Genomic DNA, 13,046 nt, shown 5'->3' on the forward strand with positions numbered 1-13,046 from the left:
AATGAATTCAGATTTTCAGAAATATTGATTCACGAATGTTAAAATGAATGCTTTTCAATCCTGAATGCGTTTTTATTTATTTATAAGAATTGCATGGAACATATCTCTATGCCTTTCAATCTAAAAATAATATTAGCTTTTTCTGTGCATTGTGAATACTTCAATTTAAAATTTTGAATAGGAAATGCAGTTTTTTAATCTAATTGAATCTAATTGAATCCAATTAAATCTAAAAAAAAGTATTCGCTATTTAAAATATTTTTCATATTCAGAGAGAAAAAAATTTCAATTCATTTTATTCCATTCTCATTTGCTGGGAATTTAATAATTAAAAATAAAGAATTTACATATGTAACATTTATTGCACATATTTACATAGTTTTTTTATATCTCTTTTAAGTATTAAATGAAGTAGAATTCATGATATATTTTTACGATACAACTTTTTTTACTCAATTGAATTAAAAATTTCTTATTCATAATTCTGAATAAAATAACTGAATAAAATAAATTCTGAATAAAATAATTATGATATATTTTTAAATGAAACACTGGATTTTCTACTCACAATTTTGAATAGTATTCATGGTCTATTTTAAGAAAATAGGTTATTAAAAGAAAAACTTTTTTTTATTCAATTGGATTAAAAAACTACATTTCCTATTCAGAATTTTGAATTTAGCAGTATTCACGATGCATATAAAATATTATAATATTATTTTTAGATTGAAAAGCATAGAAATATACTCCATGTCATTCCTATAAATAAAAATTCCTATGAATAAAAATACATTTAAAATTGAGAAGGAAATAGAGGAAACATTTGCTTTATGCAATTCCTATAAATGAATAAAAATGCATTCAGGATTGAAAAGGATTCATTCTAACATCATGAATCCGTTTCTGAAAATTTAATTCCTTTTTAATCCATTTCAATCTCTTTTCGTTTGCTGGGTTACGCGTAAACGAACAAAAAGCTACGATATGAATCTTATATCATATCGCAGCTTTTTTAATACGTATAAAATGACACTATCATTGAGAGTTACAGAATAAAGATTATTGGTTGACAACAGATAGACTTATTCTATTTCTACCGCTAATCTGTGTTGAACTGTACAAGAGTATGTAAAAAATTACTAGATTTCTGACATCATTTTGCATATTATCATATTTTATTGACAGTATTTCTTTCAACATTTTGCCAATATTCTGCCAATAACATCTCAAGTAATAGAATGACTTTTAATTAAAAGATAATAACCAAAATATAGATGTCACTTTGCTATTTGAGATTATATTACGCCAGTTCTCTCCTATATCACATAAAATCCATAGTTTTGATGACAAAATTTGTAGCAAACATTTTGCAGAACTTCTTGACAGACTTAACTGTCTATCGTGACAACGACAATAGCTTCTGTTGAGCGTTACCTTGTTGCCTTTATAAAATCTTATTACATTTTAATTATTTCAATTATCTGCAATGTAATTGAAAAATAACTTAAGAATCAATTTAATTATAAAATGCATATGTACTTGTGTGTTACGTATGCGTATCCCAGATAGTACAAAATATTTATGATAAGTAATCATAAATATTTATTACTATTTATTTTTTTAATTACTATTTATTTTTTTAATAATAATATAATAAATGTTTTATACATATTTTATATAAGATTTATTAGAAGTATTACTAAAATATAAACTAATTACAGAGAAGATTACAAAAATATTTGAAAAATATTTTGACAAATATTTTTTTATAAATATTTTGTAAACATTATGTGCTACCTGGGATATATATATATTTTTTTAAAATCAAAATATCAAAAGCCTGTTACGCTTATTTAAAACACAACAAAGCTGAATTCATTATTACATTTCGAATGTTAGTCACTTATTGAGGTATTTGTTTCAAAATATTTCGATAAATTTGCATTAAGACATATCAAAATGCAAACTTAAGGATCATTAAGATTAATATAAAATATTAGTCATTAAGATTTCTTTATTAAAGTATTCTATAATCGCGAGTTATTATTACTATTATTATTATTGCATTAAGATATTTATATTCAGTGAGAAATGTTAATTCGATATCGAATCGATGTCAAATCAATGTCGAAATCATCAATTTGATTCGAAGTTAAATTGATGATCATTTCTCACTGATATTAACATTAGGGTATAATAAAATATAATAAAGTTTCAAATGTTGGCACATTTCTTTGTCGATAAATCTTACATGAATTGTATATAGATCGATGTCGTTTTCATGTAACATACATTATCAACATAAGATAAAATCAACTAGACATAAATGTGCAGAAAGATACTAACTCCATGGATCATTTTTCAAACAAAAAATGTTCACAGCTATTTTATATAGAAAGTTTATATGAATAAACGTCAGAATTTTTTACATCTATATTTCTATATAAGTTTTAGAAAACTTCTCAGATTTTCTGTACGAATTGGAATATTTTAATGACACTTTTAAAAATCATTAAGATGTCATTAAGATCTTGCTAATTGGGTCTGAAATATTCCAAGATTTCTCATTTAAATGTATTGAAGAAAATTTATAAAATTTAAAAAGATTTAAAGTATTTTTTCAGAAATTTTTATAAATTTAAAATATGAGAAATTTTTAGAAATATTAGGAGAGTGAGAATTTTTTCTCCAGGAACATTTTTGTAATATAAATATCGAAAGACAGAAAAAAATTAATTTTTTTTACCATAATACTATATTCAATTATACATATCAAATATAATCCTTAAGTCTTAAGCTTTTGCGATTTAAACTATTACTCTCAAAATGAGCGAATATCAAGTTGGACTAATCTAACATGAACTAAGAATTTTTATTACTTAGAAGAATTTATAAAGATCTTAAATATAACTTTTTATATTTAGTTTATAATCGTACAAAAATTTAAATGTTTGAAGAATTGTACAAGATGCCACAATATATTATGTCAAGTTCAGAGTATCAATCATGTAATATTTTCTTCAGAGGAAACCTGAAAAGTAAAAATTTTTATATTGTGTGTGTGTGTGTGTGTGTGTGTGTGTGTGTGTGTGTACACACACACATACAAAAATTTGTTACTTTTATGTTTTTATTTTAAGAAAGAAGTTACATAATTAATCTCCATACTGTAAAGAGTTAAACAAATCTCTACACACTTATTTACTTGGCTGAATTAACATCGCTACGAGAGGCTTAGCGGAAATCGTCCAGGTATACATTATCCAAACAAGGAAAATTCCAAATATTAATTTTAGCAAACAATCAGCGAAATATAAATATGTAAAGACTCGTCTCGCTCGTGGCAATGTCGAAGGATCGTCCTTTAGGCAATATTGCCTCGTACCTAAAATGTACTTTAATATATATTCGTTCCAATGGATAACTTTCGTGTCCATGAAAAATATCTCTTTATCAGATGGACATAATCGATGCTGCAAATCGCGCAGATTGTCATTGCTGTAATTAAATTCACATATCAAAAGATAAATAAAATATAGATTATTAATTAGTTTCAAATCAAATTAATACGTTATTATAAAAAAGAAATTCAATTTTTTACCGAAAAATCCACTGTTTCATAGTGTAATATTGAAGCAAATCTAATCCGGCATTTACTCTAATTTGTACTCGCACCAGAAAGGGTTTATTTCCAGTCACAATAAGTAGACTGTCTAATAGATAGGCGGGTATAATTTGAAAGAATATGACGGCAAGCCAATGTAAAACTTTGGAGGAAGTCATTCTTCCACCGGGATACCATAGCGGTTCTAAAATGAATATTGCATGTTAGATATATATTACATTTTTTTTGTGTAATATAGTTATGAGCAGTATTGTAATATTCTTTACGAGAAAAGGGGTTCTCGAATACGTGTTTCTTCCCAAGTTCTAAAGCATCTCCCCAAGAAATCGGATTCTTTTGATTCGCTGTGGCGTTTAAAAATATCGGATTGGTAGATTTCTCCGTCCCGACCTGCCAGGCCAGAGCTATCGTTGCATTTATAGCCATATCGCAGGGAATCATATCACTCATATAATTCGCGTTGCAGAGCATAGATCGTATCACTCCTTTACCCGCGCCAATCATTAATCCAGTTGGGCCGTTCATATTGTCCACCCATCCAGGCACAGGCTCTTTGTAAGATGCTATCACTAAAATCAGATTATTGTCAACATTTTATTAATCCTATAAATGAGACGTAGACAATTCCAATAAGAAAAAAAATAAATGAAAAGTATAGAATAAATCTTTTCATTCGAAGCTTAATTTCTTTCGAAAAATTGAATGTAAAAATAGTTGATAAAATTGATTTCTGAAAAATTACCCAGTAAACGAAAATGGATTGAAGTGGATTGGAAATTTTCAATCCATCTGAATCCGTATTTTAAATCTATAAAAAATTGGATTCCATATAAAAAAAATGTTTATACGTGTGAAAATTTAAATAAATTAAAGTAGTAATTACATTTAGTAATTACAAAGTAGTAATTACACAATTAAATAAATTAAAGTAGAAATTCTATAGTCATTATTTTAAAACTTTTATACAAAAAATATACGCTAGCTGTATAATAAAGGAAACGTATTAATATAAAATATACATAAAAGCGATTAATTTATTAATTAAAAATAAGGAATTTACATATGTAACATTTATTGTACATATTTACGTAGTTCTCTTTATGTTTCTTTTAAATGCTTCTTTTAAATTTCTATTAAATGAAATAGAATTCATGATATATTTTTATATATACAACTTTTTTTTAACTTAATTGAATTAAAACGAAAAATTTCTTATTCATAATTTTGAATAAAATAACATTTATAATGCATTTTTAAATGAAACAATAGATTTTCTACTTACATTTTGATAGAAATATATATACTCCATGCCATTCCTATATATGAATAAAAATGCATTGATGCATCAGAATTGAAAAGAATTCATTTTAACATTCATGAATCCGTATTTCTGAAAATCTGAATCCATTTTAATTCATTTCAATTCATTCTCGTTTGCTGGATAGTATATGTACAATTCGTTATTTGCTTTTTATATTTTGTTATATTTTCAATTTATTTCTTATACATATAGAATCACTTTCCTTAGTAATAATTGAAAATTTTAAGGAAAGAAATTTTTTACCTATCGACGGTCGTATGATTCCTACAGGTAGTCCACATCTCGACACGAAATCTTCGTTGAGTGCCTTGCTGTAGGCATACGTGTTTGGTTGCTCACCCAATAATTTGAATCTCATTGCTTCCAGAGCATCATCCGTCATCGTATTGACCATATGAATAACGCTTTCTGGTGAGATTTTAGTTTGATAAGCGCGTTCCTCCAACACTGACTCGCCACATTGACAAAAAGATGTCGAAATGTAAATAAACGCCTCGAGTAAAGACAGCTGAAAAACAAATTATTTTGTTTACTATTGTCTTATTTTATTACAAATAAAATTCTTCTTTCTAAGATCGAATAAAATTTTATTTGTTTCATATATATTGTCAATTTGTATCATATATATTTTTTCACAGTAAAATTAATTACTGTAACGGTTAAAATTTATTTTAACGACATTACAGCTAAATTGCAAATTTGATTTATATTAGGGATAGAATATAGTAATAATTTTATTGCTAATAATTGTACATTTTATACTAACAATTGATATTTCAACTTTATTAAAATCGCAAAATTAAAAATTATATTAGGGGAACATTAAAAATATCGATGCAGTGTTTTAGTATGCAATGTTTTAGAATTCACTCACGAAATGGACAGCGTAATTTATTAATTCAAAAGAAGCAATTTTTTTCTGTGGAAAAGTTATATCCGAGCATTATAGTTAATAAAGACAATTTAAATTAATGAATAAATTACGCATAAATTAAATGTGAACATAAACGTTACTTTATTACATTAAAATATATTTAGATTTTAAAAAGCCTATTTTAAATTTAAAATGCTTATTTGTTAAATTTTGTCTGATGATGCTTCATCTAAATATTGCGCTTCAAAACTAACAAAAATATTTTTAAAATATCAATATTCAATTTTACGTAATTCTCAGAAACAAAATATTGCAAAGATAAGAGTTTTTAAATTTGAATTAAATCTGTATTTCCTCTTTAAAATACATTCTTAAAAATTTTGCTACGATTTTTGTTCACCGAGACTCTTCAAGTTTTCGTGATATAGGAATATTACAAATATTCTCGACTTTATAAACGGTGTATATGTTACTTAATATTTAATTAATATTGTGTAATAATAGTATGTAATAATAGTATGTAATAATTGTAATTGTAATAGTCGAAAATAGTATAATGTTAATTATATATCTAATAATAATTATTATGTGTATAATAATATCAATACAACAATGTCGATGTGATCATAAAATTTTATGTTTGTATGTGGTTTATATTTGTGTTTATATCAATAAATTTCTATTTCGATCATTATAAAATCGAACTAATGTGCATATAATAAAATTGATATATAAATCCATATTGTTTGCATCACTCTTCATCCTTGATCAGTATAGCAGATATTCTTACCTGTTTTGCTAACGTTACGACGTTTGCAGTGCTTATGGTGTTCATCCTGATGGCTGTTTTCAATGACATGTCGAACCTGACATTAGCGGCCATGTGAAAGACAACGGAAACATTCATGAGGCGTTCCTTATCCGCAATAGATAGAGCCATTCCTTCGACAGTTATATCACTATGTATAACTATCAATTTCATCAGACGTTCCGGGTACTGTTCTCTAAGAATTCTAAATGGCTCTTGCTGCAAATACAATTTACATTCAATGAATGAAATTTTTTCATTTGTTTGAGTTATGCTTCACGATAAATTATGTTCGATTAATTCAATAACTGTTAGTATGGACTGTTAAGTATGAACAAGCTGTAATCAATCAATTATGAATAGGTATCATATCTATTCATAATTGATTGAATTAATGGAGTGGTCTTGAGATTAATTTAATTTTCATTTTGGTAATTAAACACATACACAATTATTGTCCTAACATCATAGAATTCAAAGTACTATTGTTTAAATTTTTTTAACATAAAGCAAAAAGGATTCGAATGAGAAATGTCAAAAACGATTTCGCATGATTCAAGGATACGAGTGTTCTTACCAAACTCTCTTCTTTACATTTCAATGACGGTAACTTGAAAGATGACAAAATAATTTGACAATTTCTTACGATCGATGTTGAGGTGATGATTTATTTCAATTCATACTTGATTTATATTTGATAGAGGAGGAGATTCAGCAAAAATGCACACACACACACACACACACACACATACACACACGCACACACACACACACACACCAAATTATATGTAACGTATATGTAGTTGTAATTTCTCACTTACAATGTAACTGTAATATACATATATTGAGTGGGAAATTACAATTAATCCAGTATCTGAAAAATAAAAATTTTGGATTCAATGATTACATTTCTATCTATTTGAATTCCTTAAGAAATTGAAGTGTGAAGATATAACTTAAACTATAGATTAATAGTAGAGCTACAATCGATTTATGGAATAGTTAATTTAATAGTTTAATTTGATGTGAAAATCTTGAAAAAAAGGTTGTTAACAATTAGCACATTAAGGAGCCATATTAACAAAATGCCATGCTATTGTTTTACTTTGCACAGCTCAAAACTTTATATATATAAACAAATAAAATGTTAAATACAAACAATAAAAACAATATATTCAAATCTACATATATTCGTGTGATAACACACTCAAGTTTAAGAAAAACGAAGTATATGTATAAATGTACTAAAAAATATTAACCTTAAAAACATTTCGAAATATGCTTGAAAGTAAAAATGCATAAGTGCTGACTATTATGTATTGATATATTAGCATCATGGTGTAATAGTAAGTTATTGAACAAAAAATTCTATGAGTAATCACTAGAATTCACTATTTAATAACGGAGATATTAAGAAAGATTATTATGTCTACACAAGTCATTATATCACCTTTTCTTTTACATATAGAGTATACGAAATATTTAATTATCTCATTGAAACTATACTTGTGGAATAATGGTTTTGCAATTGTATAAGTAAGTTTTGTACTTTGTGGGAATTCCGTTAGATGTAGCATCGCGAATCGGAATTGGAGATGTGCGCGCGCACACACACACACACACACACACATACACACACAATGACACACACAATATATACATATATATGTATATATATATAAAAAATATATATATAATGTGTCGGAGATTCGGAGATGTTCTCGTTTATAGCGTATACATGCCGTACGTTATTTGAAAATTTATGTCGAAAAATGATCAAAGGGCATGCATGTAAGAGGTAAAGCAATAGTCATATTGAATACATTATCTACTAGCGACAATTTTCCAAACTTTAAGATAATTGTCTTTATATCAGTTCCGTACCAATTTTATTTAAATATTATTTAAAAATAAATGTGTTGTATATAAAATAAGTGGTATAATTTTTTTTGCGCCACACTGTAGTATAATTACGTATCGCTCAATATTTCTTCGATTTCCGTTCTGTTCAGATTAATTTTATAGAAATCTAAGGGAGAAGGAACTAGAAAAATCTTGTGTACATTGTATCTTATCTTTGCGAAGGATAAAGAAATACATGTAATAACAACTAAGATCTTCAGGATCAAAGCATATTCGCTGTTTCACAGCTCACAAGAAGTTGACACGTTTACATTATGTGCTGTGCAGTAACATTCCTCGATTACCACATGTAAGCTGGTAACATAAATACCTTTCGTTATATTCTACGTAATCGACGGATCCATTAAAGTTTAGAGAAGCGATTACGTTTAACGTTTGCGGCGGGCAGCATGTCGCAATCGCTGAACATTTTAAATCGCCATTAAAAAGACGATAAGTAGCTTACGAAAGCTAAAATCTGCGAAGAGAGTCATTAGAATTATAATAAATCTCTTTCACGAGAATAATCATGATGATGTGATCAGAAAATGTGTGTTACGTATCCGTGTTTGCCTCACCTTTCTCATTAGAATAGCCGAAGCTATTCTAACGCGATAAATGTGCATGTGCCCGAAGAGATCGCAGCCCGTTTAATTATTCATCTTAGGCATTAGACATATATTTGCGCCGAGATGTTTTCTTATACCTCGATAATTTTCTCTTTCTCTCCCCTGATCCTAACATCGTACAGACAGATTTTATTTACATACTATGCGCTTACATAAGAAACACTTCAAATCGAATATTTATTTCTTTTCTCGGAGAGTATTTACATAATATGTATTTGTTTGGAAGACTATTTTTTTAAATCTCCTGTTATAAATACCTTTCCAAACAATATTATACACAATATTTATAAAATATTTATAAAACTTATTTTAAACATTTTGTAATTATTCTTGTGATCTTAGATTGCACAAATCATAAATATTTGCACAGGTTATAAATATTATGAAATATTTATTATAGATGTATAGTAAAGCTATGGAAGTACTTAATAAAATATTAGAATCCAATTAGTAAATACTTATTATAAATATTTATTTATATTTATCATAAAATATTTTATCTATTATAGTATAATAAAGCATTTCGCATAAAGCATTATATAAAATATGTATCAAATATTTATATAACATTTAAAAAAGAATAGTAATAAATATTTATCATAAATATTCTGCGCTGTTATCAAAGATGCATCATGGTAAAATATCGATAAATTTCTCGGATTTTGAATAAGAGATTCATTTCATAGGAGATTGAAATTATGAATGACAGGGGTAAATAGTAAGTCCGGATCCTCACACAGACACCGCTTTGATATAGAACATGATTGGTAAAAAATAGGTGACAAGAGTAAATTTTATTTTCCTAACGTTTTTCATCAATTAATGTTTAGTGTCAAAGTATTGATGTTTATATGAAGATTCGGGCTAACACCTAATTAAAAAAACAAAATGTATGTTTATATGTATAGTTATAGACAGAGACAAAAGTCTGTAGTGACGCTACCTATTGCATAGTAATGGTTAGAAACGCTTGCATCGTCATCGACCGTTTGCAAGAGATTATTGAAAATATTAATTTTTATAATTATTTTTATAATTAATTTTTATAATTTTCGTAATTTTGATCACAATTTTTATACATTGACGTTTGAACAATAAATAATATATACGTACGTAAATAATATATATGTATATATTAAGGTTTCTTTGTTTATATTGATATCCAGATATTTTTCGGATATCCAATACATTCTTCCCAAAATTCTAAAAAAATATCGGACATCCGATGTCACATTCTGTATGCGATAATTTTACGGTGCATCCCTAATGTTTATCAAAAATATTTGTTGACATCTGCTGAGAAATTTTATAGGAAAAATAAAAACAATTAGGAGCTTCAGAAAGACAATGATCCTAAAAATCGGAATCATCTTTGTGCACAATGGATTGGCCTGCATTATCTCCAGAATCCCAGTGAGAATGTATGATCTTACATGAAATTCAAACTAAAAGAGATGAAACCTTAAGTAATTGTGTAGAATCAAAAGGCTATGAAGTTACCTACAAGTGAATATGCTGAAAAATTAATTGAAAGTATGCAAAATGGTGTTAAGCAATAATTGAATTGACAATGGAAGCGATTCATTACTAGGTAATTATGTAATACTTTTTGAATCTACTCTGATGTAGGACAACGTCGGGACAAGGATGTGGCAAGCAAGGCACTTGCCTCATGCAAAAAGTTCAAAGGGGCGCAAAAATAGCCGGCAATATAATTTCTTACATATTTTTTGATTCCTTATTCATTATTACTACGTAATAATGATTTTGGTTTATGGTCTATTTGATACTACAAATATAGAGAATTTCTATTTTAGATGTTTTAAAACTAATTCATGATTATTCTTTAATCAGTATATATTAGGTGTACAACTTTGCTTCCGCCGTTTTTTTTCCGAAATTCGAGGCTTTATTGTAAAAACTGGTTATATATTTATGATTCAAAGTCCATCGCTGGCCACTACTTTCCCCCATCTTTCGGGTAGCGTACGAATCCCCCTCGAAAAAACTGATCATCTTTTGAGGCTATCCACGAATCGATCCAATTTTTTACTTCTTCATAAGACCGGAAGTGCTGGTCAGCCAGGTCGTGTGCCATTGATCGAAACAAGTGATAGTCAGAGGGAGCAACGTCTGGAGAATACGGCGGGTGGGGTAGGACTTCCCATTTCAACGTTTCCAAGTATGTCTTGACCACTTTCGCAACATGGGGTCGAGCATTGTCATGCTGCAAAATCACTTTATCATGTCTCTCGTTGTATTGCGGCCGTTTGTCTTTCAATGCTCGGCTCAAACGCATCAATTGCGTTCGATACCGATCGCCTGTGATTGTTTCAGTCGGTTTTAACAGTTCATAATACACTACGCCGAGCTGGTCCCACCAGAGTATGATCTTGGACAAAATCACCGTTCTTGAAGCGTTGAAACCACTCACGACACGTTCTTTCATTAATAGCGGCCTCACCATAAGTATTTGAGAGCATTCGATGAGCCTCAGCCGCAGATTTCTTCATATTGAAGCAAAAAATTAAAACCTCCCGCAAATGACGAGAATTTGGCTCGTAAATTGACATTTTCAATCGAGAATAACTTTATGATGCAGACACAAATCGACTAATGTTTCTATGGAGTTATGTTGACAGATGCCCAAGTTTATTGTATGACGTCTATGATCTATTTATTTCGACCACCACTTACCGCTAAAGCCATCTATAGGAAAACGGCGGAAGCAAAGTTGTACACTTAATATATTCAAACTTAGAAGTACAGCAGCAAGAATATTTTTAACTATTCCGATAAAATAGCTTCACGTGAAAGAAGTCTTAGTAAATTAAAGTTAATAAAAAATTATTTAAGATTATCACTAAATAAAGGAATTCTTTCAATTGAAAATGAAATATACATAAAAATATTATATTATACATTATTATGTAATAATTGATAATTTCGCATTTATCAAAGCACGAAAAATTATTGTGATTTTAGTAACTATGTTTTTTAGTAACTATATTTAATTTTTAACATATAGATTGTAGCATGTGCTCAATATAATGGTTTAAGATTGTTCAGAATCACGTAATAAGACCACGCAAAATCCTGAAAATAGGAGACCAAGGTTGTTCATATTATCAATTAAAATTTTTATAATTAATAATTAAAAACAACAAAAATAATCAAAAATTGTTTAATTGACAATTAAAATAAGCGAATTTAATTGAACATCCAATTGACGATTGATTTAAGCAAATTTAATTAAAATTTTTCGATTGATTCAAGCGGAGATAATTAAACATATACAATAATTTAATTTAAAAAGTAATTAATTACTTGCAATCCAATAGAGGACTTATGTCCCATGAACTATCTAGTAATTTATTGCATGTCAATTTTTGCCTCTAATATAGCTAATCTGGCGTCTTAAAAAAATCAAAATTTTAACAACATTATTTTCTCTAATGTTTTGAGATATTGTCTCATTTCTATTAATTTGTTGCTTGTTATTTGCTTGTTACATACCTGCAGTAAGAGCTGCAACCTTGCATGCGAGTCAAAGCATTTCTTTTTTCTAATTAATAAAAAGATATCTCCAATATCAGGGCAACTTAGTAATAATTTGGCGACTAGAACTTTTCCCATAAATCCAGTACTTCCAGTGACGAGAATGTTTCTATTGGCAAACCATTCGGGTATCGATTTTGTGATCATTTTTGAAAAAAACTGAAAAATATAAATGAAATATTTGTTAAGACAAATAGAAATAAATCTATAAAAATCTGTAATAGATTATATTCTCTTTTAAACTATGATATTTATAATTCTAATTGAATATAAGTCCTTTTCTCCTATTTTATAATTTATATATATATATATATATATATATATATATA

At 27.7% G+C, this 13,046-nt stretch overlaps 1 protein-coding gene across 2 annotated transcripts in view; it reads right to left on the reverse strand.

Moving 5' to 3' along the window:
• Nucleotides 1-3,092: 3,092 nt before the first annotated feature.
• Nucleotides 3,093-13,046, reverse strand: part of LOC108693242 (putative fatty acyl-CoA reductase CG5065) — a 39,130-nt gene continuing 29,176 nt past the window's right edge. For both annotated transcript variants that reach the window (XM_018202086.1, XM_018202087.1), the window contains 6 exons: nt 12,676-12,876; nt 6,611-6,847; nt 5,190-5,454; nt 3,892-4,194; nt 3,602-3,809; nt 3,093-3,498 (listed from right to left, as the gene is read on the reverse strand). In XM_018202086.1, coding sequence (XP_018057575.1) covers nt 3,198-3,498; nt 3,602-3,809; nt 3,892-4,194; nt 5,190-5,454; nt 6,611-6,847; nt 12,676-12,864 — 1,503 coding nt within the window. In that variant the 5' untranslated portion in view covers nt 12,865-12,876 and the 3' untranslated portion in view covers nt 3,093-3,197. The remainder of the gene's footprint in view (nt 3,499-3,601; nt 3,810-3,891; nt 4,195-5,189; nt 5,455-6,610; nt 6,848-12,675; nt 12,877-13,046) is intronic.

This window comes from Atta colombica, unplaced genomic scaffold (genome assembly GCF_001594045.1).
Source record: "Atta colombica isolate Treedump-2 unplaced genomic scaffold, Acol1.0 scaffold89, whole genome shotgun sequence".
In the NCBI taxonomy this organism is placed as follows: domain Eukaryota; kingdom Metazoa; phylum Arthropoda; class Insecta; order Hymenoptera; family Formicidae; genus Atta; species Atta colombica.